General features: G+C 40.3%; 3 protein-coding genes and 1 long non-coding RNA gene across 14 annotated transcripts in view; 2 read left to right on the forward strand and 2 right to left on the reverse strand.

The window, feature by feature from the left end:
• Window positions 1–11606, reverse strand: part of grid2ipb (glutamate receptor, ionotropic, delta 2 (Grid2) interacting protein, b) — a 38877-nt gene extending 27271 nt beyond the window's left edge. For 3 of the 6 annotated variants that reach the window (XM_085283966.1, XM_085283964.1, XM_085283963.1), the window contains exons 1-4: window positions 10961–11606; window positions 10029–10282; window positions 9539–9868; window positions 6766–6920 (exon numbers count right to left, since the gene is read on the reverse strand). In XM_085283966.1, the coding sequence (XP_085140092.1) occupies window positions 6766–6920; window positions 9539–9868; window positions 10029–10282; window positions 10961–11045 (824 nt within the window). In that variant the 5' untranslated portion in view covers window positions 11046–11606. The other 3 variants (XM_085283965.1, XM_085283962.1, XM_085283967.1) reach the window with 3 other exon arrangements.
• Window positions 11607–14953: 3347 nt separating this feature from the next.
• On the forward strand, window positions 14954–17006 carry zdhhc4 (zDHHC palmitoyltransferase 4). Of its 6 annotated transcripts, none has more exons than XM_085283984.1 (7): window positions 14954–15108; window positions 15379–15508; window positions 15648–15721; window positions 15802–15980; window positions 16071–16196; window positions 16297–16541; window positions 16639–17006. In XM_085283984.1, exons 2-7 carry the CDS (start codon window positions 15386–15388, stop codon window positions 16936–16938), a joined length of 1047 nt encoding a protein of 348 aa, XP_085140110.1. In that variant the 5' UTR covers window positions 14954–15108; window positions 15379–15385; the 3' UTR covers window positions 16939–17006. The 6 variants fall into 6 exon arrangements, with proteins under 6 accessions (XP_085140110.1, XP_085140104.1, XP_085140105.1 ...); XM_085283978.1 differs by having other exon boundaries at window positions 14958–15219; window positions 15311–15508; XM_085283979.1 differs by having other exon boundaries at window positions 14958–15187; window positions 15311–15508.
• Window positions 17007–17147: 141 nt separating this feature from the next.
• On the reverse strand, window positions 17148–22419 carry LOC146568144 (uncharacterized). The gene is made up of 3 exons (XR_014893579.1): window positions 22336–22419; window positions 20740–20895; window positions 17148–20317 (listed from the first exon to the last, which is right to left on the reverse strand). It is a non-coding gene; the product is annotated as an uncharacterized LOC146568144 (long non-coding RNA).
• A 181-nt stretch (window positions 22420–22600) lies between these two features.
• LOC146568145 (uncharacterized) lies at window positions 22601–25333 on the forward strand. Its single transcript, XM_085283977.1, has 2 exons — window positions 22601–24350; window positions 24414–25333. Exons 1-2 carry the CDS (start codon window positions 22737–22739, stop codon window positions 24432–24434), a joined length of 1635 nt encoding a protein of 544 aa, XP_085140103.1. The 5' UTR covers window positions 22601–22736; the 3' UTR covers window positions 24435–25333.
• The last annotated feature ends 448 nt before the right edge of the window (window positions 25334–25781 follow it).

The raw sequence follows: 25781 nt of genomic DNA on the forward strand, positions 1-25781 counted from the left end.
TGCTTCAGGAGTAGTCTTCAGGAGTAATTTTCCAGGCCTCTTGAAGGACTTTTTGGATGTTTGCTGCTTTCTGATCTCTTCTCTACGTCAAGATGATCCCACACTGCTTCATTAATGCTCAGGTACAGGCTCTGAGGAGGTCAATCCATGACTGATACTCTTCCGCTGCGTGTTTTTCTATCCAGGTACGGTTTTACTGCATTGGTAGTGTTTTCTGGGAGCACTGTCATTGTCAAAGATGGTGCTGGGAAGGGCACGCTCTACTCCATCCGCCAACCAACATCTCTAGGCAGGCTCTCAGGTGGAACCCTCAAGGCGAAAGAGAGGCTGCCCAAGAAACACCTGGAGATGAGACCTCGAGGCAGAAGTAAAAAAGATGGAGCCAACTAGAAAGAATGGCTCAGGACAGAAATCTCTGGAGATCTATCTTTGGCTGCCCTTACCCTGGCAGGGGTGATAGACAGTAGTCGTAGTAGTCATGCTGAAAAATGAAGCTGTTTCCAGACACCTTTCAGATTGCATTGCATGATCTGAAGGCATTTTTTTGCATTCATAATTCCATCAATTTTAACATGAGCTCCAACAATACTGGCTGAAATGCAGCCCCAAACCATGACACAGCCTCCACCATGTTTTACAGATGGGTGTACCCAGGGGTAGGCAACTCCAGGCCTCAAATGCCGGTGTCCTGCAGGTTTTAGGTGTGTGCTTGAACCAACACAGCAGGTTCAAATTGTTAAATTACCTCCTCAACATCTCTTGAAGTTCCCCAGAGGCCTGATAATGAACTAATCATTTGATTCAGGTGTGTTGACCCAGAGTGAGATCTAAAACCTGCAGGACACTGGCACTCGAGGCCTGGAGTTGCCTACCCTTGGTATAGACATTCAGCGTTCCTCTCTCCGTACATCCAGTATTAATGATCTGAAGGAATTTGTCAAGATTTTTGCACAAAAATACACACCAAGATACAACTGTTTTAAACTAAATGGGCAGGCCGTGTGGGGCCTTGGTAATTCAAACAATTTGCATCTTTTTTCTAGACGCTTCTGTACAAATGCATAAAGAATTCAGACATTTCCAACTTGGTCCAGTGGTTACCTTGCAAAATTTCCCGGGAAAATCGAACCACAACTCCCATTTAAACTGGAGGTTTCTTCCTGTAAGAAGGGACTTTTTACTTCCCACTGTCACCAAGTGCTTGCTCACAGTCTGACTGTTGGAGTTTTTGTGCAGTCTTTACCTCACAATATTAAGCACCTTGAAGCGACTGTTGTTGTCATTTAGCACCACATAAAAAAAACTGAATTGAATTGGAAAAAATTATTTTTTTTCCCCGATTTCAAGGGTGTCACAGAACACATAAGAATAGAGTGATCAGATGAAATCAGCAAAACAAATATTGTACTTCTGACAGCGACATATGTGAAATTTTAAGTGTCAGCTCCTTCCTATAAGCTCTTTGGTCTTTGGTCAGCTGATAGCTGATGCTGTGGAGAAAATGACACTGACTGTGTCATGGCGATGATATCATGTTGTCACTGTGCCTGTGTGGATGCATGTTAACAAGCTAACTGGGAGTTTTAAATTGACTATAGGTGTGACTGCGAGTGTGAATGACTGATTCGTCTCTTTGTTACCCCTCTTTGTAACGGACTGCCCTGAATCTCGCCCAATGACAGCTGACACAAGCTCCAGTCTAGGTTAAAAAAAGTGGATGGATGGATACTAATTCGCTAAATCGTTAAAACGCTAACAAGCTGCATTATGGGAAATGTGAAATACAAGGTTTAGAGTATGTGAACCATAAAATTCAGGATTACCTAAGCTCTACTGTATAAGCTTTGAGGTTTTTCCAACATTGCTAAACAACATAGTTTACAGGTGTAATTTTGCACCCATCTGAAACCACACCCAAAAGTGATGTCAAAGTCCACAGGCATGCCTGAGAGTACACTCCCCCATCATCACAGCAAAGTGGGAAATTAAACAGCTGCAGATGCGCAAGATCAATGTTTTCTGGGTGTTTTGAGGTACAGGGCAAAATATTCACAGAAATAGTCTCACCAAAGAAGTTTAAATAAATATGACTTTTCAGAAATATTACTTTTTCCCCTCTAATATAACCTGCCATTTGCAGAAAACTGCACAATCGTGCTTCCAAAAATGTCTTAATCATCAGCCAGGCTCCAGGTTTAGCAACATTATTTTTAAAGGCTTAAAAATCCACATGCTGCAACTTTAAGCGACCTGCCATCCTACACCATTTGTTAAATCTTCTTTGAGGTTTTTTCCTATCTCTTGTTTTAGAGAAGCTTTTAAGCGCTGGTGTGTACCGTCTCTTTGAAACAAATCTGCTCAGTTAAAGATATAGGACACATATTCTTAGCCCGCTGTCACTGTCTCTGCAGACTTTGATCAGGCTGAGGTGTGGATGTATCTGCAGCCTGAGACAGTGTTGCCTGAGCACAGACTACTGGCTACAATAAGCAGACTCCCTAGATATAAATAAATGTTCTCTTAGTGCCGTAGGTGTTGCAGCCCACACAGCCCTTCTCTGCTCTCTGTGCCCGCCTGCTATTTGCCATTTATTCACATCACAGCACTATTATGCCCTCCCATCTCTCACACAGAGATGTGGTACCTGTCTACGCAAGGCTAATCTCTGTTGGTGTGTAGCTGTGGCTATTAGCATCTTTTTATATATATGCAGCTGTTTACCCACCATATAAACACAGCTATCTGTTGCAAACAACAACAACATAATCAAAAGAAGTTTTCCGCGTCAACTCTTGGAAACTAAATGAGCGCTCTGATTTGACCTCATTTATAAAGAACGGAGATCTATAATTATCTGAAGGAGGGTTGTGGAGGAGGAAGCAAGCTGGGAGGAAGGGACAGATTTCTCAGAAGGGAGGAATGACAAGCAGAAAACTACAAAGACCTCATTTCATTTTGAGTGTCCAGATGTGACTCTGATGCAGAGAAGGAAGTTTGGTGCAAAGCCTAAATACATATAGGTTGGATAAGTAAGATGGGCAGATGATGTGATCTGTTAAAGTTAGCAGAGCATCTGCCCTTCTGACCTTTTGAGGGCAGATCATTAAAAACACTGCAGTTTAAAATTAAAGTGTTGCAATCAAACTATGACCACAGTGATGAAAGAAATAGCAATTCCAGATAATTAATATAACATAAATTATTTACAAGGGATATACACTCACCAGCCACTTTATTAGGTATGCCTGTTCAGCTGCTTATAAATAAATACCCAATCAGCCAATCACATGGTAGGAACTCATTACATTTAGGAATGTAGAAATATATTGAATAAGGAACAAATTAGGACATTAGGAAGTAAACTTAGTCTTTGTCATCTTATAAAAACAAAGAGTCTATCTTGGACAATCACTCTAGCACCTCTGCGAGGCTGTTCCTGAGCAGAAATCGCGCTTTAATATCCTCTCACGCTCGAGGTGACGGCGCTAACGCACTAATTCAGCAGGTTCGTGGTAGCATATGTCCGCTATCCAGATAGTGTGTTTGCCATCAAACTGACTGGATAGTCTGAACATAAAAAAGTGAGTGATGATTCAGAGCACAGAAAATAAATGTTGTAAAAGGATCAGAAACTTAATTTAACTTATAATTTCCACGAGGCAAAAAAAAAACCACACAAAAAGGAAAAAGGCTGCTAGAAAAAAGGCCGTATTTAAAAATACTGCAGAATCCCCCAGAGCCTGCAAGCTGTGCATAAAGGACAAGGCTCAGAAATGCATGAAGACTAATACTCACTGTTCTAGTCGCACAGAAATGCTATCGTGATACACAACGTGGTTCAGAAAAATGCGTGACACTTGTTCATTGATGATCTGGGTTTGCCGTGATTAACAAGGCTGGCCCTGTCAGGGGCCTCGGGGGTCTTATAAAGGCCATCTGCAATGTATGCAGTTCTTAACTGATTATTTCTTTCATGCAAAGAAAACTCTTTCTTTGGTGCCTTTCAGAGGACTTCCTGCATGATACTGAACCATCGCCCTGCTACAGAAGACCACAGAGACACCAAAGACTCGGGTACTATGTTAAAGAGACTTGAAAGACCACCATCATTCCTTTTTAACCTGTGGAGAATCTGTGAAGCAATCACACTCGGAAAATCTAAAGGTCAGACAGTATACCCTGAGGCAGCTGCTTGCTTGGAAGGCAACTGTCATCCTCAGCTGGATGGTGGTTGAAGTGATATCAAAGAAGTTCATTTAGCGAGAAAAGCTTTCTCTAAACTGAAGAACATTCTGTCATAAAAAAATATAACAGACATCTGTTCATTACGATCACCTGGATCTCTCCAAATAATCAAATGCCATCTGCATTTTGTTTTGTCCCGCAGCTATTTTCATACTATAACATATTTATTGAGTATCGATCTTCTCCGGCAGACTGTTCTGGAGGAACAAACACATTCTGCAAGTGCTTAATCATTTGGAACAAGGTTTACACTAATAGAAGGAGGCAACTTGTTCCACTCTTGACTGTACCCACTTTGTACTTTGTGTTCACTTCATTGAAGACGCTGTACAAGGCTCCTGTGAGGAGCTTCTTTTTTTTTTCATGTACAGAGTACAGTGCAGCAGTAGCTCGGGAATCGTTAGAAACAAGCTCCAGCCTCTGATTCCTGCAGTCAGAACTAAACACCATCATTATCAGCACCACTAACAAAGCAAGATTTGTGCTCAGTGTGCAGCATGATGAGGCAGACTACTGCCTGCGACCACATCTGGATAATTGTTTTTAATGTCTGAATGGCAACAAATGAGAGATTTTTTGACTGATGTATACATTTAGCCGTTAAAAAAATAATAAACAACATAATAAATATTTTCAACTGATTATTTACATAATCTCAGAGTCAAAACGATGGTCCAATTCTAGCACACAGACATTAACTGAACCACACCCTCTCCACACCCACATGTGAAAAGAGAGTACACCTTAAAAGCAGAGACTTAGTGATCCTAAGAACACCCAGTCACTTCATACACAGACACGAAAGCGTTGCATTGTTAACTGTGTTGTTAACCACAAACAGTTTTTATCAACCCAAGTGAGACTGCATTACATCAAACTATATGAATAAACTGCCAATGGTCCAAATGAGCTTTGTTATCCCCGAAATCAGGGGGATAATGAATTTAAAATCTATCAAACATCAGCAGCAGCTGCAGCATCAGCCTGTCCTATACTTTAAGGACTGCATTAAACATCCACTCAAGCTCTCACATTATTACACCTGCACAGCCACCAGCAGATGGGAGGTGATAAAAATTCACAACGTCTGCAAAAACACACAAAGAAGCCACATTTCACACAACACTGGAGAATATCAGCAATGAGAGGAGGATATACTCACCCCAGGCAGTTCATTGCTTTAGCTGTCAGCCATAGCTCAATAATCAGCTAAACGTCTGCACAAGTCTAAAAGCAGCAGTGAGCAGAATACTGGGCTCGTGCACTGCTCCTGAGCTGCTCCTCTGTGGGGGATAAAAGGTCTTCTGGGACCTCGGTGCGGCCAGGAGGCCGTCTTCACCAAGTGTCAAGAAAAAAATGGTCACCGCACAGAGAAAGCAGGGAAACAGTCTGAGCGGTATAATGAGAGGACAATCTATCAGTGCTAAACACAAACACCCCTTAAGAGAGAGGGAGAGTGAGGTAAGAGAGCTGGGAGACGGGCAAGGATGGAAGTCCACAGAGAGATGCTATTAATGCTGGTATCGGTCCTTGTAGCAGATAGGAGTGTCCCTCATTGCACAAATACCAACTCTCAGCTTTGGATTATTCATGCCTAATTGAAGGCACTAAAAATCTTGTTGCCTATCTCAGCAGTGACCTCATACAAATGGAAACCCTTCTTACGGTATATTAATATCACGAAAGAGAGTTGAAAGTGGTGTAGTAGTACTGGAGGAAGGAAGCCAGCGTAGTAACAGAATAAAAGCTTCAATTGGCTGGACTTGTGGATGGAGAGGAATCTGTGGACACACTGTCTGGGGATTTATTTTGGCACACAGACAGCCCATAACTAAAGAGTTGTTCACATTTGGTTACCTGGCACAATTCTGTCTGGTAGAAAGCCACCTCCACGCATCTTCAAAAAAGAAAAAAAAACCTGCTGGATGTAGCTCCAGATTTTATTTTAATTTTTTTTTTATTTGAAAGGGCTGCAGAGACAGAGAGAGCAGCATGGCTACCAGTAGTTCCACGAAGCGAGTACTCTACTAAATCTGTGAGTGGCTCATCATCACAGGCACCTCCATGCAGTGAATGCAGAACATTTTGCCAATCCTCATTTCCCCCCCTAAAACTCTAAGCTCCCAGTTATAGACCCGTCCTTGTCAGTTTAGTCTCTCAGTTTCTCTTTAAATGAAAGTTTAAGAAACTCGGGTGGGTCACTGTGGATTTACCATGTGTTGCAGATGGAACCCACACATTTCTCTAATCTGCAACCAAATGTGCAGGAAAATCCAGTTTACAGTCATCATGAATTCAATCCATGCAGATTATTTCAGTCTCACTAGGACCAAACACGTGCAAATCTCTGTGATGCAACACAAAGAGATGGCCTAGTATGGTAGCGTACTTTAGAGAGCATTTGACGTTTACAGCTCACTCACAAATTGCTTGCATTGTTTGCATCTTTTTGCATCTTCTCCAATGAAGACTAATCTACTTCCTACCTGTGCAATGTGAGCTCAAACCTCTGTCCCCTACCTGATGCTGGAGATGAGCTGTCGATGTTCGTCAGTGGTGAGTATGTCCGGCAGGACAGAAGCTAACCACTCAACTTTCTTCTCTGCGGCGTACTGCTTCAGCACAGCAAAGAGTCTCTCTTTCACTTCGGGATCGTCACCTAAAATCTGGTCGACCTGTTGGAGATTCAAAAGAGGGTAGCTTCTGGTAGAGAGGAGGGTAGTCAGTAAAAGAGGAAAAGCTATGACCTCACTGTTTTTAGCATAGTACCAAACAGAAGTATTTATTTTTGTGTATATTTTATGCTGTAATTTTCATTTCTCTTGTCATTATTTAACCAAAAAGCAGCGTATGAAAAACTAGTACACCCCATGATTCAGTAGCTTGTAGAACCACCTTTAGTAGCAATAAGTTGAAGTAATCATTTACTGTATGATTATCGTTGTGGCATTCATTCATGCATAGCTCTGTTAACTACAGCACTTTTCAGCCAAGATTTTGTAGAGTAAGGGAGATCATTGTTTTTTTGCATGACCCAGTTTGAGACAAGTTTTAGGTGCTGGACAGATGGCCTCACCTTTGACTCTAGAACACTTGTGCTATACAAAGTTCATGGTTGACTCAGTGATTGCAAAGTACGTAGGTCCTGTAGCTGCAAAATAGGCCCAAACCATCACCTGTCCATCACCGTGTTTTGCAGTTGGTATGTGGTGTTTGTACCAATATGTTGTGTTTGTGACGCTATACATTATAGCCAAACATCTCCACTTTGGTCTCTTCTGTCCAAAGCACATTTTTCCAGAAGTCTTATGGTTTGTTGCAGGAGTACTGACAGGGACAAGAAAGCAAGCCTTCAGCTTTCAGGCCAGTCTTCTGTGGAACCAGCTCCAAGTTTGGATTCAGGAGACAGACACAGTCTCTGCTTTTAAGATTAGGTTTGAAACATAGTTAGACTTTGATCATAAACCCTCCCTTAGTTATACTGCAGTAAGCCTAGGCTACTGCAGGCTTCACTGGGTGTTTCTTCTTCACTCACCTTTTTCACTCACTCTGTGTTTATACACTTCTTTGCATTTAATTACTAGTTACTATGAAGTTCTGGCTCTTTTCCACAATGTGTCTTTTGTCCTGACTCCCTCCACTGAACCCCAACTGGTGCTGGGAGATTTTCCTGTTAAATGGAAGTTTTTCCTTCCCACTGTTGCCAAGTGCTTGCTTATAGGGGAATCAGATTGTTGGAGTTTTCTCTGTATTATTGTGGGGTCTTTACCTTACAATGTAAAGCTTCTTGAGGCAACTGTTGTTGAGATTTGGCGCTAAAGTGAAATTGAATTCAAATGCAACTTTGCAAACTTAAACCATGCTGCCATGTTCTTTTTAGAGACAAGAGGTTTACTCCTCGCAACCCTTCCAAACAAGTCACATTTGTTCAGTCTTAAGTTTAAGATTTAACATGATAAGTGAACCCCGAAGAGTCTGAGATTCCTCTGACCTTGGGGTAAATTTACTGGGATGTCCAATCCTGGGAACTGGCAACTGTCCTGAATGTTCTGTACTTTTGAACAATCTTTCTCGCTGTAGAATTATGTACTTCAAATGCAATGGCCTTATAACCCCTCACAGACTAATGGGTAGCAGCAATTTCTTCTGTTGAGCACCACATTTCACACAACTAGAGCATTCAGGTGTGTTATAACAGACAAGCTACCAAATCTTTTGCTTTTATAGAGGTGTTCATTCTTGCTGATGACTATTTACATCTTTATACTTAGTGAAGCAGTAGAGTACTTAGTTTTTCACACACTGATTCTGGATTTGTTTTTCTTAAACTAATAACAGCATGGTGTAATATTTTATGTGCTGCTTTTTTATTTTAAGTTATGTTTAAATAATTTGATAACCTGGTACAAACCAGAATAATATTTTCATAGTGACCTGACACATAAAGCCTTCAAATTGAAAGAGGGTGTGTTTTCTTTTCCACATGACTGTAAACAGAACGTTGTTGAATTTTGAGTGATTTTATAGAGTTACTATCTGGCCTGTCATAAGAAGGTGGATAACTATAGACTTTCATTCATTCTGGTCTCAAAAACATGTCGACATTCTACATTCGATTACATTAAATATTCATGAAATAGGCACTAAAAACACATACAACTTAAAATTTAAAAAACAAACATTGTTACATGACATCCCCGACCTCATCTGAAGTGTGTACAATTGATTAGTATATATATAAAATGTTGGCAAGTATATAAAAGTAATCCCTTTTAACCCAAAGCTCATATTCTGTTGAGCACCAGGCTTCTCTGATCTTTGACTGTCTAAAGCACTCTGATGATACAAATTTCTTTATATGGTTATCTGCAGTAAGCACACAATATACAGACAGTACAGCTCAGAAGCACTGGGTGCTGCCCTTCATGTGGCTTCTGGAGGTTGGCCAATCATAAGAAAGACAGGTTTTAGTAAGGGAAGCCTTGAAAATAAAGGCGCTTGTTTCAGACACGGGACAAATTGAGGGACTTAAGGATAAATAAGGATTTTATTTTAACCATGAATCATGCAAAATTATTCCAGTAGAGGCACAGAAGAAATAAACAGCAACCATAATAGGTCCTTAAATTCATATAAGGTTTTGCAAAACTCTGCTTGGTGCACAGAAATACTTGTTTATTTTTTTGTCAAATAAGCCCTGCCCTCTCCAAAACAGTTGCATGGGAACAAAAAAAACAGCTTAGGCAGAGAATGTTGTCTTTAATTAGAAAATACCTTTTAATGCGAAACCTACCTTCCTGTTGAACTCCAGAGCCTTGTGTTTGCGGTCCAGTCTCGCCCCCTCTCCACCCATCTGACTGTCCTCTATGCTGATGCTCCATTTGTGCCTTGGCCCAAGGCACAGCACTCCCAGGCGGAGTGTCCTCCCCTGGGATGCCTTGATTAGTGCTGCAGCCATCTCGTGCTGCCTGACTGGGATACCGTTCACTTCCATGACATAATCCCCAGCCCTCAGGCCTGCACGGCCAGCTGGAGAACAAGGAGAGCAGTCCTCCACCAGTAGGGGGCAGTCTCCCACAATGGTAAACCCAAAACGACCATCTGGACCTGGCGTGATGTCCATCTGTACGAGACATTTGCCTCAGTGTTTGACCACAGAACATATCCCCCAACAGGTATCCACAATAGTGCAGATCTACTGCTTACTATATTATGACATGCATTTCCACACCCATTAACCTACGCATGCAGTATAGATCTGAAGGATTTGAGAGCTGCATGACCTGCTGTATGCGGGACACCACTCCAATGCTGGGAGGGATGTTCTTCTGAGTCTGGGCGATGGCGATGACAGCTTGAGGACCTAGCGTCGACACATTGTGGCCTTCGATCTCCAGGACCTGGTCCCCTGCCTGCAACCCTGCCAGGTGGGCACTGCTGCCTTCCTCCACTGACAAGATGTAGCTAGGTCCAGCCCCACCAAGGTGGAAGCCAAAATCCTCAGGCCAGCCCTGGTTGGATGTCGGCATGCTGAGGACTTTTAGAAACAGGGAGAAAAGGACAGTGAGGTTTGCTTCAATATGGAGTCTCGTGGTACTTAAAAATACTTACCCACTGTAGCCAGTGGATTCAAGTTCAGCGACATCGCAAGAAAACTCTATGATACAGTCTTTTGTTTTAAAGATATTCAGTTTGTTCTCTGTCTCCTTCCCTGTCTTAGCTGTACATCAAGTGTGGCTCTGTAACCCTCTATGCTGAACCATGACACACTCAGCAGTCCCTGACCTGGTTCATAAACTCTTTCACAGCCAATCAAATTAAAGCATTGAAAGATTGTGACCTTAATTAGCTCAGGAGACAGAAGTTCCTCTTGCTATTTTTTGCACTCAGAGCACATTCATGTCTCCCCTTTCGAACGGTAATTGAATGGAAAAGCAATAACGCGACAGAGCACACCACTGGCTGCATGGATGAACAGGTAAGAGGTTGAATTCCAGGTTAAATAACAGGATTATTTCCAACCAAATGGGAAAATAGCAGGAAATATAAGGCTTTCAGAACCACCTCTAATGGAACAAGTACAAATTTCACAGCAATGAATTGCTATAAACCCTGTTGCTCAGCTGTAGGCTAATGATGTGCTGCACAGCTTTCCAAAAGCCACAGCGCAGCAGAATTCACAGAGCTGACGAAGACGAAGGTTATAAAGACTTACAGAAATCTTTGGCTGGATACCGAGAGCCCCGTTTGCTCTGGCGGAAAGAGTATCTGCCCTTTTTGTTTTGCAAAAATTTCTTCATCTTGAATGTCAGATACCCGGTGGCCTGCTAGGAGGCTGTTATCCAGTCTTCTCAAGTGTAGTGTTTTTAAAAAAATAATATCCCCACCACCCACAACCCAAAGTCAAAGAGAAAAGGTGACAAACTCAAAATACTGCCCCATTCCTCCTCCCTGAAACCACAGCAGTCTCCTCATGAGCAAAGGGTGAGTGTGCATGAAAAGCAAGTGCAGTCTCTTCCTGTGAGTATGTCAAGGAGTTGGTCCTGCATCTCATCCCTGATTCATCCTAGGGCCAGCCTGCTTGCACAGTGTTAATCAGAAAACTGGGACACGTGCACCCGCGCACCTCGGTTCCTTAATAATTCTCTCTCCAAAAAGGGTATTGTAAGGCCTCATTTTTCTATAAATACACCCATGTGTCTTTTCTTCCTCCCCCTCCTCTCTTGGCAAGGTGGCTCTCCGTGGGACCGCTCCTGGCCCAGAATCACTCTGCGTCGATGCGAGAAAGCCCGAGGAGCTCTAATTGGAGCGTCTGCATGCCTGTGATTCTCTGCGTACTCTGAAATGGTCGGTCCATTGATAAGGAGCGGGGGCAATTTAAGACTTTAGCCTGTGGGATTAGTGGGATTATCAGCTGAATCTGCTCTTCTCCACCCCCCCTTGTTATTAATACTGTAGGAACACATGCTCCCCTCCCGTATTAGATATTTAGAGTGCCTCTAGTGAAGTTTATTTTAGCACTGTGCACACTTTTAGACGTGTATTTATGATGAAATAGGCTAAATGCTGCTCTAGTTCAATTCAATTCAATTGTATTTATATAGAGCCAGATCAGAGCTGAAAACTAAAACTTAAAACTGAAAATTTATGGCGTCAGTGTGCTGATTAAAAATTAGCCCGGTGGATTTATCAGCAGATATCAGCTATTTGCCAACATATCAATATCAACATCAAGAAGGAAAAACCCTTCAACCATGCTATGGGTGCTGATGTTGTGCTCTGCAACTTCCCTGTTGGCAACACACGTTTACCAGCAGAGTCGAGCAGAGCATGAAGATCTTGTTGTGACGGTAAAACATGACTATTTTTTAAACTGCAATGCTTTATCTTCTTAGTAAGGACTAATGAATCAATACACATAACAATTGCTAATCCATTTATGTATGTGCGTCTGAAAGAAAAAAAACATATCAGCCAATATATCAGATTTTTTAAATCACCAAATGTTGGCATAGGTCTTAAAAATCCTATATCGAGCAGACTCTAAGCTGCACGTGTGACTATCTGCTTATATCCTTGAACTGAAGCTCACATCAAGTTTTACTTTTACAGTATTACACGTATTTTTTAACTGACATGCATAACAGCTGGAGAGGAAGCTGAGGAAGCGCGCAGGTGGGCTTATTGGAGTGTAAACTGTCATTAGTGCCAAAGCGCACAATAAGGAACAAACAGTTCAGTGCAAACTGAATAATTAAACACAAATGACTGCATCTCCAAACACACTTTTCACTTCAATCAAACTCTCCTCTTACACTTACAGTCTTAAAGACGATTGAGTCGTCTATGACAAGATGCGTGACAGAAAAACTTTAAACCACCTGAAACAATTTATCTTTTGACAAAGAAAATTGTCATTTCAGGTATAAAGCTGTAATTTTGATTTCAAACTGTAACAGCAGATACGCTCGTGGCACTGTAACTTGATTTATCCGACATAAGAGACAATAAAAAATGATTAAGGCCCCCAGCACAGCACATCCAAACATTCAGTACCTGTTTAAGCAGCATTCGGAGATGAGCCTGCGCAGCTCCCGAGTAATGCTCCCCTCTGCAGCTCTGTGAGCTGTAATATGAGTGTTGGGCCATGTCCGCAACAGTATCCACTGACTGGTGTCCTGTGGTGCCTTGATGCATTGTGTGGAGGACTGGATTGCAGAGACAAACAGCAAACAGTTAATGATTTTATTCAGGCACCAAAGTCAAACACTATAGGCCTATATTAACCTCGATGGCGGGTATCAGTCTATAATCAAACCAGATGACAGTAGCTGATATTTGTTTGTCATTGTCGGATCAATTTTTGAACAAAATACATGTTCAAAGCTAGTGTAATGAGGAGTTGAAAGACATTTCTTCATGTCTCTGGCACAAAGGGTGGGATAAAAGCATTGCTCACAGCACTGTAACTTGATTTATCTTATATAACAGTCAATAAAAGATGATTAAAGCACCAGCACAGCGCATCCAGGCATTCAATAAACAAAAGGAAGTTAACTGTTGTTATACTGAAATTATATATTTAAAATTCTCCTTTTTGAAGTTTGTGTGCTAACTTTTAGACAAAACCTTTTATGCTTCAATGCATGTTTTGAAGTCCCAAAAAAGAGAGAGAGAAAGTATAAAATACTCTAATTACTCACATGTATTTTGGACACAGGAAACAAAACATTACTGTTGATGCTATCTCACACTGGATTCCTCAGGTAGCAAAGCTCCAGACATCACCTCTCTCTTTCTTGAACTATAGAAACTGCAGGCAGAAATTCTCTCAATGAAATAGTGAATTAACCAGTAACACATTTAACAGTAAAATCAAGAGTAATGCATTTATAAAACACGTGTATTATTGGCTCTGGCAAAGGCCTCAAAACTTCCAGTTTATACACTGACCAGTCACTTCGTTAAGTACACCTTGGACACCCGTTTGCCTTCAGGGCTGCCTTCATTCTTTGTGGCACACATTCAATATTCCTCCCATGATCCAGCTAGAAGCAGCCATCGTAGAGAGATGCACATGGTTGGCAATAATACTCAGGTGGGATGTGGAATTTAAATTATGCTCATTTGGTAAAGGGGCCTAAAGTGTGCCAAAAAATGCCCCACACACCATTACACCAGCAGCAGCAGCAGCCTGAACCATTAACACAAAGCAGGATGAATCCCTGCTTCATGGTTTTTACTCCAAATTCCAACCTTAACAATTACATGTCAAAGCAGGCTCCAGGCAACATTTTTCCAGTCTTCTGTCCAAGTTTGGTGAGCCTGTGAGAATTCTAGCCTCAGTTTCTTGATCTTAGCTGAGATGGCACCTGGTGTGGTCGCTGCTGTAGCCCATTTTCTTCAAGTGTTGATGTGTTTTGAGTTTAGAGTAACTCTGTGATGAGTTATTTGAGTTTTTATTGCCTTCCTGTTAGCTTTTTCTTTGACATCTAGCATCAACAAGACATTTTCACCCAGAGAACTGATGCTCACCGGATATTGACTCTTTTTTGGTACCATCCTCTGGAAACCCTAGAGATGCTTGTGTGGTGGAAAATCACAGTCAACCAGCAGTTTCTGAAATGCTTGGACCAGCCTGTCCAGCCCCAACAGTAATGTCACATTCATAGTCACTTAAATCACCTTTCACCCTTTTCTGATGCTCAGTTTAGTGAACTTCAGCAGGTCGTCTTGGCTACGTCTGCATGGGTAAATGCACTGAGCTGCTGCCATAGGCTGATTTAACATCTGTGTTGACAATGTAGTAACCAGTGAGTGTATGTGGGTAGTGATGTGCATCATAGCTCTCTCTTCTTTTTTAAATAGAAGATGTTTAAGCAAACTTTAGAAATGTCTGAAGCCTATTTTAGATATTGGGATGGGGATGTAAACTGTCGAAAAATAACAGGATTTTCAATAAAAGAAAGAGCTGGCTGAATGCACTTGTCTTGCACACCTCCTTGTATGGCTATTAATACACGTTTATAACAGGAGACAGGGACTTTTAACGCAAAGTATACTTACAACTTTTAAAATTAATAATCCCCTCTCTTAATCAGCCGAAAAAAACCCAAAAAAACAAAACACAATGTTCATTTATATCAGTGTAAAGTAAAAAGGAGTAGGACACATTTCCACTGTCCTCTCACAGCGGGGAGGCTTCGACGTTAGCCCAGCCCATTAGCGATGCTAAGGAAGTAGCATTGTTTACAGGGGCAGGACGTGAGCATGGAGCAAAAGTAAAACTAGAAGCCTCCTAAACCGACTCTGTTGACTTGAGACAAACACTAAAAGGCAGCTATGTGTAAACTCGACTAGATGGTAAGGTGAGAGCGAGCATGAAAATGGGTTTACAAGGAGAAGAAACGAAGACTTGGTTCAGTTTTGCTAACGCTGCAGTGTGGGTACTGAGAGGTTTCAGCGGATGCTAATGTAACTTGTTCACCTGAGTCTTTAACGCGTTTAAAGGAAGTAACTATGACTGAAATTTAACTGTAACAAAGCCTAATTGTTTCTTTTTAAGCTTGCTACCTGCCGTCGGTGAGTTTGTACCGTAAACACCTGTTGTTTGCCTCTCTGCGATGCTGCCAGGTGAGATATGGATTTCCTGACGCTGTTTGGCATTTACGTTGTGGTGGTGCTCGCATGCATAGCTCTAGTGTGCAGATACTCCGGCCAGCAACACAGCCCCCTTAATTCACTCTACAGCTTTGCATTAAAGGTAAGAAAAGAGCAGAAACGGGATGAGTATGAAGCTTTTCTTTTCATTCAATTCCAAAGACCGACACTCTGTGGCGCTGTTGTCTCAATATAAAGAAAACGTATCCACTTCACTTACAACTATGTGCTTTTTTTCACAGAGACTTTCTTCGATTACTCCAAAGTGGCTGCAGACGTTTTCACAGTGGACTTTGCACAGACTGTTCCATCAGAGGTTTGTAGTTCTCTCTTAGCGTTTACAGAGTTTAATGTTTATTTGAGGCTTGATTCAGTGTTATTTGAATTTGACTGCAGGAGCAACGCGTTCATATACCTGCACATCCTGCTGGAGGGCGCCGTGTATGCAGAGTTCACTTACGAGGTGTTTGGCTTCTGTAGGGAGATGGACACCACTCTGATCAGCCTATCTGTGCCTTATATCCTGTTGGCCATCAAGACCTTCTTCTTCTACCTCTGCATCAAGACAGACCCAGGTTCATTTTAGTTTGACCACATCTTGTTTAAATGTGCGGTGGTGGTGTCAGCAATGGCAGTGTGTTATCTCACTTCTCTCCATCTGTCAGGCACAGTGACAAAGAAGAAAGTTGCCGGTCAGCTGCACATCTATTCATACGATAGGAGGTTGTTTCACCCGGGAATCATATGTTCGACTTGCCAGCTTGTCAAACCAGCCCGCTCGAAACACTGTAGTGAGTGCTTTTTAATTTGTCAATGTCAGCACCTGAGGTACTGGGAGAAAAAGAAACGTAGCGTGTCTCAGTGCTGACTGTAACTCCTCCTGTGATTCAGGGGTCTGCAACAGGTGTGTGCAGCGTTTCGACCACCACTGCGTCTGGGTGAACAACTGCATCGGTGCTCAGAACACACGTTACTTCCTGCTTTACCTCTTCAGCATCTGTGCCATGGCGTGCGACATCGCCCTGTTAACGGTGGACATGCTGCTTCATGTCGTGCTGCGCACAGGGCTCCTGGGGGCCAGTTACTTAGATGAGAATGGCCAACGGCAGCCAGCAGGATTTCTGTTTGTCGTGCAGGTACTGCTGACACACTGAATATTGCACACAGCTGTTTTTGCTTCTAACTGAAATTGAATTTTAATCATCCGCCCCTCCTCCCACTTTTTTCTTCCAGCATCTCTTCCTTACTTTTCCCCGAATTGTCTTCATGCTGGGCTTCTTACTCTTTGTATTCTTCCTCCTGGCGGGTTACACCATGTTCCATTCCTTTCTTGCTGTTGTGAACCAGACCTCCAATGAGTGGTACAAAAGTCGAGGCTACGTTTGCCAGCACTGCCACCCATCTACAGCGGCCGATATTCTCTGTAGCCCCATCCCAGATCACTCTAAAAGATACTACTACAGCAGGGGGGTCCTCCGAAATCTGAGGGAGATTGTCTTCCCTCCACGGCTTGTTCAGAAAAAAGACAATTGATTGGTTCCATTTACTGTCTACCATAACTACTGTAAACACTACTGGAAAATAAAGTTTATTGGTTTCTTTATGGCCTCTGGTTTGTGAATTGAAGATTGTTTTAATTAACTGTTGCAGCTACAAGCTTACCAAATCAAACACTTAGAGGTAGCTTCTATGATTATGTTTAATCTCAAAGTAGCTGCTGCTTGTGGGATTAATGGGGATGTATTTACACAAGTTATTTTGATGGCTGAGGAGGTTTTTTTTTATGTTATTACATTTAAAAAGAAGTCTTTACATTTAAAGAAAGGAGAAAAAAATGGAATGTAAACTTCAGACCATGAAGAAACAAAACAAAGTCTTGCAAGTAAAGCTTAATGAAGCACTGCACAGAAATGTTTCACGATGAAAGTCTCATAAACCAGCAAGACGAAGAAAATAAAAATACACAAAACCTGCCCGGTGTAGATATTGTAAATAAGGGCTGGGAAATAATCTTTATTGAAGATCCGCAGCATATTGCAAGCCTGATGACAACAAACAAGCAGAACTGCGACCAGTTAAGAAAAATGTCCTACCAGCTTCAACAAACAGAAGCTATTAATCAGGAGCTCTATGGGAATCTCAAAGACACTGAGAACAAGAATCTGCAGCTTCACCTAAAACTTGATGAAGCCCTGGAGAAAAACAAAGAGTTTCTTCAAGAGAAACAGCAACAGGAAAAAATGCAGAAAAAGACACAAGTTATTCTCCAAGACTTAGAAAGGAAAAATCTACAGCTACACGCATGTTCTAATGAAATGAAGGAGAAAATCATGGAACTAGAAGGAGAAAGGGAAAAACTGATAAAACAACACTCAGGCGCGCAGCACATTTGCAATGAAATGCTAAGCAAGAACTCAGAGCTTGTGGAACTTTGTAACATCTTAAAATACAAAATTGATGAAATCCTGAGAAAGAACACAGAGCTCGAGGGACAGAATAAGAACTTAAACTACAAATACAGTGAAATCCTAAAGAAGAGCACAGAGCTTGAGGAACTTCATAACAACTTAAAATACAAAAACAAGAAAATGCTCAAGGAAAACACAGAGCTCGAGGAAATTAATAACAACTTAAAATACAAAAAGAAGAAAATGCTCAAGGAAAACACAGAGCTCGAGGAAATTAATAACAACTTAAAATACAAAAAGAAGAAAATGCTCAAGGAAAACACAGAGCTCGAGGAAATTAATAACAACTTAAAATACAAAAAGAAGAAAATGCTCAAGGAAAACAAAGAGCTCGAGGAAATTAGTAAGACTTTAAAGTGCAAAAACAATGAAATGCTCAGGGAAAACAAAGAGCTTGAGAAACTTAATAGCAACTTAAAGTGCAAAAAAAAATGAAATTCTCAGGAAAAACAGAACTTAATAACAACTTGATGTCCATACCAAGTGCTTCTGACCACTCCAACTGCCTGCAAAATTATTATTTAAAATTATTTGGACAGTTTAAGTGTATTAGTTGACATCAAAGTGACTCTTTAAATTGGCTAACAACAAACGATTCAAACAAGCTAATTTATTTCACATCCAATGAGTCACTTTAAAAATCCCACGACCGGTCGAGGCAGATGGCCGTCCCTCACTGAGCCTGGTTCTGCCGGAGGTTTCTTGCTTTTAAAAGAAAGTTTTTCCTCCCCACTGTCGCCGAGTGCTTGCTCAGGGAATTGTCAGATTATTGGGGTTTTATTTATTTATTTGTCAACTAATACACAACTCGGGGCTCGCAAAATCTCTAGCCCGACGTCCCGGAGCTAGCGATATCTCCGGTCGGGCGACCAAAATCTATCTCAGCCCCGCCCGTCGGGTTATCATATAGCCCGACGTGCGATTTTGCGAGCCCTGCGATCTTATTGGGCATTCCAAATTGATTTTTTTTTTATTCATTAATAAAGTCCTAAAAAGATTATATTGTGAATATTGCATGTTTTCATTGTCACACAAATGTGTACATTTTCAGCCTACACTGAAAACAAACTAATCAGTGGGATAAACATAAAAAAATTATTGTAATCGGTTGCACGAAATTAAGTTATGTTTGGTTAACCTTAGTTTTTATGTTATACCTGCACACATTTTTCTGGTAACATGAACATGACTTTGTTATGTTGTTGTTATGTTTTTCATTCCGGTCAAATATTTATAGAAACCACTTGTTTATCAGACATGAACTTTTTGTGTTAATTGTATTGGACTACTATGTGGTATAGTGACAAGATTATTTTATGGTAAGCTTATTTTATTTTATAACAAATTTCTAATATATAATATATAATCTAATATATAATTGAGTGTTCAATAAATAAAACTAAATTAAGGCTGATCTTACTGTATGTACTGTACACTTTCTCTTCAATCAAAGAAATAAGCAAAACATTTTTGAACAATGACCTGTATCTTTGAAAATACTACACAGTTGTAACAATGGACTTTCAATTCAGGCTTCCAAAATATACATGAGTCATATTTGTACAATGCATCTCTTGAAAAACATTCCACAACATTCCTCAAAGTTATCTGCTGTAACCTGAATTCAACATTGTGGGGCCTTATGACATCGCGCTTATGTAAAAAATAGTTTTTTAAATGTAAGAGCCATAAGGTAATATGGCAACAGGGGTGTAATTATTAAAATGACACAAAGAAGAGACTTAAAATAACATTATAACCCACAGGCACACAACCAAGAGACCTAAACTGATTAGTATTGGCTTGCTTCTATCACTAAACATCACAATCACTATACTAGACGATGCAATCTGTTTGTAGCGGTGCACCTTGGGAAAAAAATTGCAAACTGGTGAAATTGGTGCAAGGCACCATTTCCATTGAGAAAAATGGACATTCAAAGTTTGAATTTTTTTTTTAAACGAGCCATGGCTTGAAAAGTGAAAACTGCAGTAATAAAGGCCCCAAGTTGAAAAATGCCAGAAAAATAAGTTTCACTATGTCCTGCAACTTTACCAGTGCTGGCTTAAAAGAAAGGATGGCACATATTCGAAGAGGTAAACATGTTGTTCCCACATCATAACTGGAAAACTGTTCAATCGTACAGTCTGGTCCTGAAAACCTGGGCCTTCTTTGAAAGGCTGTTCCTTTTGAGCTCCATAACCAGTTTCTATAATACCTCGAAGGTATACTTTTCCAGTGGGTAGGTGAGGTTCAAAGTGTACATTAGTCCAAACAGCATTGCAGCTGCTAGGGTATAGTTATCCAAATCCTGCCAGACTCTCTGACCTTCAAGGATTATCCCGATGTCCTCAGGGGATAATCCTGCCATCTCTTGACTTTATGATGTAAATTCCCATGGTTGTTTCCTTATTAGATCGTTGGATAATGGCTTCATCTGTGGCCTAGAAAATGCAGAATTCCGAAATTTAATTAAACAGAACACTAGTCAAAGAACATTATACCAAATCTTATTTTAATCTGTGTCACTATTCCAAAAAATGTTAACATTAACACATTAGGTGAACAAAAATGGATTCATTACAGCAACTGATTTGAGTCCTCAGAATGCTTAAAAAGGTAATGCATGAAGTGAAATCTCCATGCAAAGAAGCAGAATACTGTCAGAGCATAGAGAGGTGTTCAACTATGAACTCCACACATAGTTCTAATGCAGGTAAAACAAAAAACAAAAAAAACGCACCCATGGTAAATTGTGAAAATCCCAGGTGATTTTCAACATACTCCTGGCATAGAGTGACAAGCAGCATTTTGTTAAAATTATTATTTTCCCTAAAGTGTATACACAAATTAATTTTTTTCTTACCTGGGCCATGGGCTCCAGAATGTTCTGAAGTCTTCTTCCTATTTGTCCTCCTCGCCTTTTGAAGACCTTTATTAGTTTGTCAGATAGCACATCTATCTGCGAGAGTAATCTGGACTGCAGTGGCATGGTGGTAATGCGCTTAAACTCTGCATTTATCTAAAAAGAGAAGTTGTCACATAAAAATGCTGTCAAAATGTCAAATCTCACAAGGTTACATCCACACAAAGTTGTTATTTTTTGTCATATTACTATTTATTAGCTATGGGTCCCATGTTGCTGAGCAGTTCCATAGTTGCCCTTACTTCCATACCACCCAAAGCCTGTTTGCAACCACAGCAGTTGCCTCCTTCTGGCCATTTTGCAGTTCTGCCAAATGACCCAGAAACTACATCTATTATTGTCATATACACATCGAAGTCTTTCATTAATACTTAGTTAAATTAGTTAATTTGACCTTTCCAGAAAATTTACCTTACAGAATGTGAGATACCATATGCAAATCTTCACTAGTAAATAAAATAATGTTATTAAAACCTTAACTGTAACACCTCTACGTAACAGCGCTAGAGAATTGTTCTGAAGCAACACCAATCTGCCCTTCAGCAGGGATAAGCACCATATACCGATACAGAAAAAATAAATTTAACATATTTATATTGTCATTATTTTTATCTCTTTAAGCCCTCCTCTCAGTCTGTCTATAAATCAGTTAAAATAATTTGTTTTTGTGTGTACAGTACATTACATTACATTCACTGCCCCAGAACATGAAATAAAGCCCCACGTCATGCACTTCCTCTCCTAATGAGTACTGCATAGGTGTCATGCCCTAAATAGACCCACTTTAGACCCACTTACTGTTTTCTGTTATTTTGATATGACTGGTTTTAAAAAACTGAACATCCTTCTAAAACAAGTGAAAGGCGTGAGACTTAATTATGTTTAGACCAAAAATATAAATGATTCATGTTGGATATATTTACTGTATTTTTACTAATTTAACAACCTCATCATTGCATTAGTCGCTTTATGCTATAGCATTACGCTTACATTAGCTTGAAGCTCAAGGTCGTCATTTTATTTAATTTCTTTTTCTGGGTTTACAAACAGGACACACAACATTTAGATAACCGTTACACTGAATCTTGGGTCTGTGTTGAGTCTTCCAGCTGCTGACTACAGAAGCTAGACTGACCTTTCAGCATGTTTATAGCGGCTGTGGCTATGTGCTGGTAATGTTACCGTGTGTGAGCAGTCACATTGGCAGCAGACATGTTTCAACAAACTAGTCATATCCCGGCCCTACATTAGCTTGTTTAATGGTTAAGACACTGCAGGTACCACCACTTACTACAGACACCGATGCAAGTTTGTAATAGTCTGTTAATTTAGACTGAAAGAATATACAAACAATATTAACTCACATTATATATGTTAATTACTAATTTGCTTATCGCATAATTTCGGTTACCATTTGCTAACTGGAGCCTAACATTGGCCTTTCATGGTTTTTGATAAACAGCCCAGTAAAAGTCCACATATATAAAGGGTCTACACTCTTTCTCACTGGTGTGTTAGCTTTAAAATCTTATTTACCTTCAACTGTAAAACTCCAGATGATAGTAGATTTTCCAAAGCGAGAAACAAAATGGCGGACAGTGCAGCCGATTTTTCCTTTCCAGGGGGCGGAGCTTGAGGAGAAAACACGACTAACATGTGAGTGAGCGCTTTGTTTAGACCCCCAAAATGGCGGATCGGGCCAAAATCCTTTCCACGCCCACCCCCGTGACATCACACTCCAAAGCCCTATGACATCATATAGCGTGCATGCAGATCAAAGGCATCTGATCCATTCGAAAGGTATAAATAGGGGTGAGAACTGCAAACTTTTAGTCAGTTTATTCGCAGCACTCGTGTTCGCAGCATTCAAACATAAACCTGAGAAACATTTTGAAACAGTTGGATCATTTACACAGTTGTTTTACTAAGATTCCAACATGTCTCAGAGAAAACACAGCAAAAAACAACAAGCTTACGCTGGCCCTCTGCTCGAGGGTCCATCCATCCAAAGGGCATTAGCTGAAAGTAGGCAGGAAAACCAAAATCTACACAACATGATTGAACAAATCCAGGCAGAGAAAATTCAGCTTGTAGAGAAGTGCAGACACATGGAGGCCCTAAATAACCAGTTGGAAGAAAGGCATAATGAATTTGTCAAGAACCAACGAGAAAAAGAAAATAATCGAAGGCAGCCCAATGTGGATAATATAAATGAGGGCTGGAAAATACTATTTAATCGAGCACAGGAGAAGATTTTAAACTTGATGACAGAAAACAAACACAACCGTGCTGAATTAAGACAAATGTCCCACCTGCTCGAAGAAAAAGAAGATATTAATCAGGAGCTCTGTGGGAAACTCGAAGACACTGAGTTTAAGAACCTGGAGATGGAAGCAAAACTTGATAAAGCCCAGGAAAAAAACAAAGAGTTGCTTCAAGAGAAGAAACAACAGGAAAGAAAGGAGAAAAAAATGGAATGTAAACTTCAGACCATGAAGAAACAAAACAAAGTCTTGCAAGTAAAGCTTAATGAAGCACTGCACAGAAATGCAGAAATGTTTCACGATGAAAGTCTCATAAACCAGCAAGACGAAGAAAATAAAAATACACAAAACCTGCCCAGTGTAGATATTGTAAATAAGGGCTGGGAAATAATCTTTATTGAAGATCCGCAGCATATTGCAAGCCTGATGACAACAAACAAGCAGAACTGCGACCAGTTAAGAAAAATGTCCTACCAGCTTCAACAAACAGAAGCTATTAATCAGGAGCTCTATGGGAATCTCAAAGACACTGAGAACAAGAATCTGCAGCTTCACCTAAAACTTGATGAAGCCCTGGAGAAAAACAAAGAGTTTCTTCAAGAGAAACAGCAACAGGAAAAAATGCAGAAAAAGACACAAGTTATTCTCCAAGACTTAGAAAGGAAAAATCTACAGCTACACGCATGTTCTAATGAAATGAAGGAGAAAATCATGGAACTAGAAGGAGAAAGGGAAAAACTGATAAAACAACACTCAGGCGCGCAGCACATTTGCAATGAAATGCTAAGCAAGAACTCAGAGCTTGTGGAACTTTCTAACATCATAAAATACAAAATTGATGAAATCCTGAGAAAGAACACAGAGCTCGAGGGACAGAATAAGAACTTAAACTACAAATACAGTGAACTCCTAAAAAAGAGCACAGAGCTTGAGGAACTTCATAACAACTTAAAATACAAAAACAAGAAAATGCTCAAGGAAAACACAGAGCTCGAGGAAATTAATAACAACTTAAAATACAAAAAGAAGAAAATGCTCAAGGAAAACACAGAGCTCGAGGAAATTAATAACAACTTAAAATACAAAAAGAAGAAAATGCTCAAGGAAAACACAGAGCTCGAGGAAATTAATAACAACTTAAAATACAAAAAGAAGAAAATGCTCAAGGAAAACACAGAGCTCGAGGAAATTAATAACAACTTAAAATACAAAAAGAAGAAAATGCTCAAGGAAAACAAAGAGCTCGAGGAAATTAATAAGACTTTAAAGTGCAAAAACAATGAAATGCTCAGGGAAAACAAAGAGCTTGAGAAACTTAATAACAACTTAAAGTGCAAAAAAAATGAAATTCTCAGGAAAAACAGAACTTAATAACAACTTGATGTCCATACCAAGTGCTTCTGACCACTCCAACTGCCTGCAAAATTATTATTTAAAATTATTTGGACAGTTTAAGTGTATTAGTTGACATCAAAGTGACTCTTTAAACTGGCTAACAACAAACGATTCAAACAAGCTAATTTATTTCACATCCAATGAGTCACTTTAAAAATCCCACGACCGGTCGAGGCAGATGGCCGTCCCTCACTGAGCCTGGTTCTGCCGGAGGTTTCTTGCTTTTAAAAGAAAGTTTTTCCTCCCCACTGTCGCCGAGTGCTTGCTCAGGGAATTGTCAGATTATTGGGGTTTTATTTATTTTTTGTCAACTAATACACAACTCGGGGCTCGCAAAATCTCTAGCCCGACGTCCCGGAGCTAGCGATATCTCCGGTCGGGCGACCAAAATCTATCTCAGCCCCGGCGATTTTGCGAGCCCTGCGATCTTATTGGGCATTCCAAATTGATTTTTTTTTTATTCATTAATAAAGTCCTACAAAGATTATATTGTGAATATTGCATGTTTTCATTGTCACACAAATGTGTACATTTTCAGCCTAGACTGAACATGTGTGTTTGTCTTCTATTCAAAATCAAACATTTTAGTAGCAACTACTGTATTAAAATATGGCAGAGGTTTTACTCTGATTACACAAACTTTATGTAGGAGTAGGTTATTTGTAAATTTGACCTCTGACCTCACAGAGACACAGGATGACAGGATATGTGATATTAGAATCCACATATATTGGTATATAATCTCCTAAATGTTGCCAATGGCAGTAAGGAACATAGCTCTAAATAACATTATCATCTTTTTGACCCTCACTATCCGGTCGTTCAGTCTGACGTCACTAGCCGTGTCTGGACCTAAACTCCGCTGCAGGTCCATATATCAAGCGATCACTATGGCATTACTGAGAGTTGAAAAACTGTCCAAAGTCTTTCATCTTTAATAAAATGATCAGCATTCTGCTCTACCAGGTGTAACAATTGAGTTTGGCATCCAGGCATCCATGAAAACCGAATTTATGACATTTAACGGAGTTAGCAGGGAGTTAGCTCGCTAGCTTCTATCTAAATACAATATAGCATGTCCTGACTGCGGGGTTTTGGAAACAAATTAAAACGTACAGCTCTGTTATCACTTCCAACATAAATGAAGACAGAAAACATTAGCTTGAAGCTCAAGGTCGTCATTTTATTTCATTTCTTTTTCTGGGCTTACAAACAGGACACACAACATTTAGATAACCATTACACTGAATCTTGGGTCTGTGTTGAGTCTTCCAGCTGCTGACTACAGAAGCTAGATTGACCTTTCAGCATGTTTATAGCGGC

The sequence above is a fragment of the Mchenga conophoros genome, linkage group LG8, assembly GCF_057382185.1.
Source record: "Mchenga conophoros isolate Kocher_MC1m ecotype Shallow Benthic linkage group LG8, M_conophoros_male_GT1.1, whole genome shotgun sequence".
NCBI classification, from domain to species: Eukaryota; Metazoa; Chordata; class Actinopteri; order Cichliformes; family Cichlidae; genus Mchenga; species Mchenga conophoros.

Coding starts and splice junctions, on each gene's coding strand:
- zdhhc4 (XM_085283984.1), top strand. CDS start 15,386: ATGGATTTCCTGACGCTGTTTGGCATTTACGTTGTGGTGGTGCTCGCA. Junction 15,981..16,070: donor CTGCATCAAGACAGACCCAG/GTTCATTTTAGT, acceptor TCCATCTGTCAG/GCACAGTGACAAAGAAGAAA. Junction 16,542..16,638: donor GATTTCTGTTTGTCGTGCAG/GTACTGCTGACA, acceptor TTTTTCTTCCAG/CATCTCTTCCTTACTTTTCC.
- LOC146568145 (XM_085283977.1), top strand. CDS start 22,737: ATGTCTCAGAGAAAACACAGCAAAAAACAACAAGCTTACGCTGGCCCT. Junction 24,351..24,413: donor AGTGCAAAAACAATGAAATG/CTCAGGGAAAAC, acceptor AAAAATGAAATT/CTCAGGAAAAACAGAACTTA.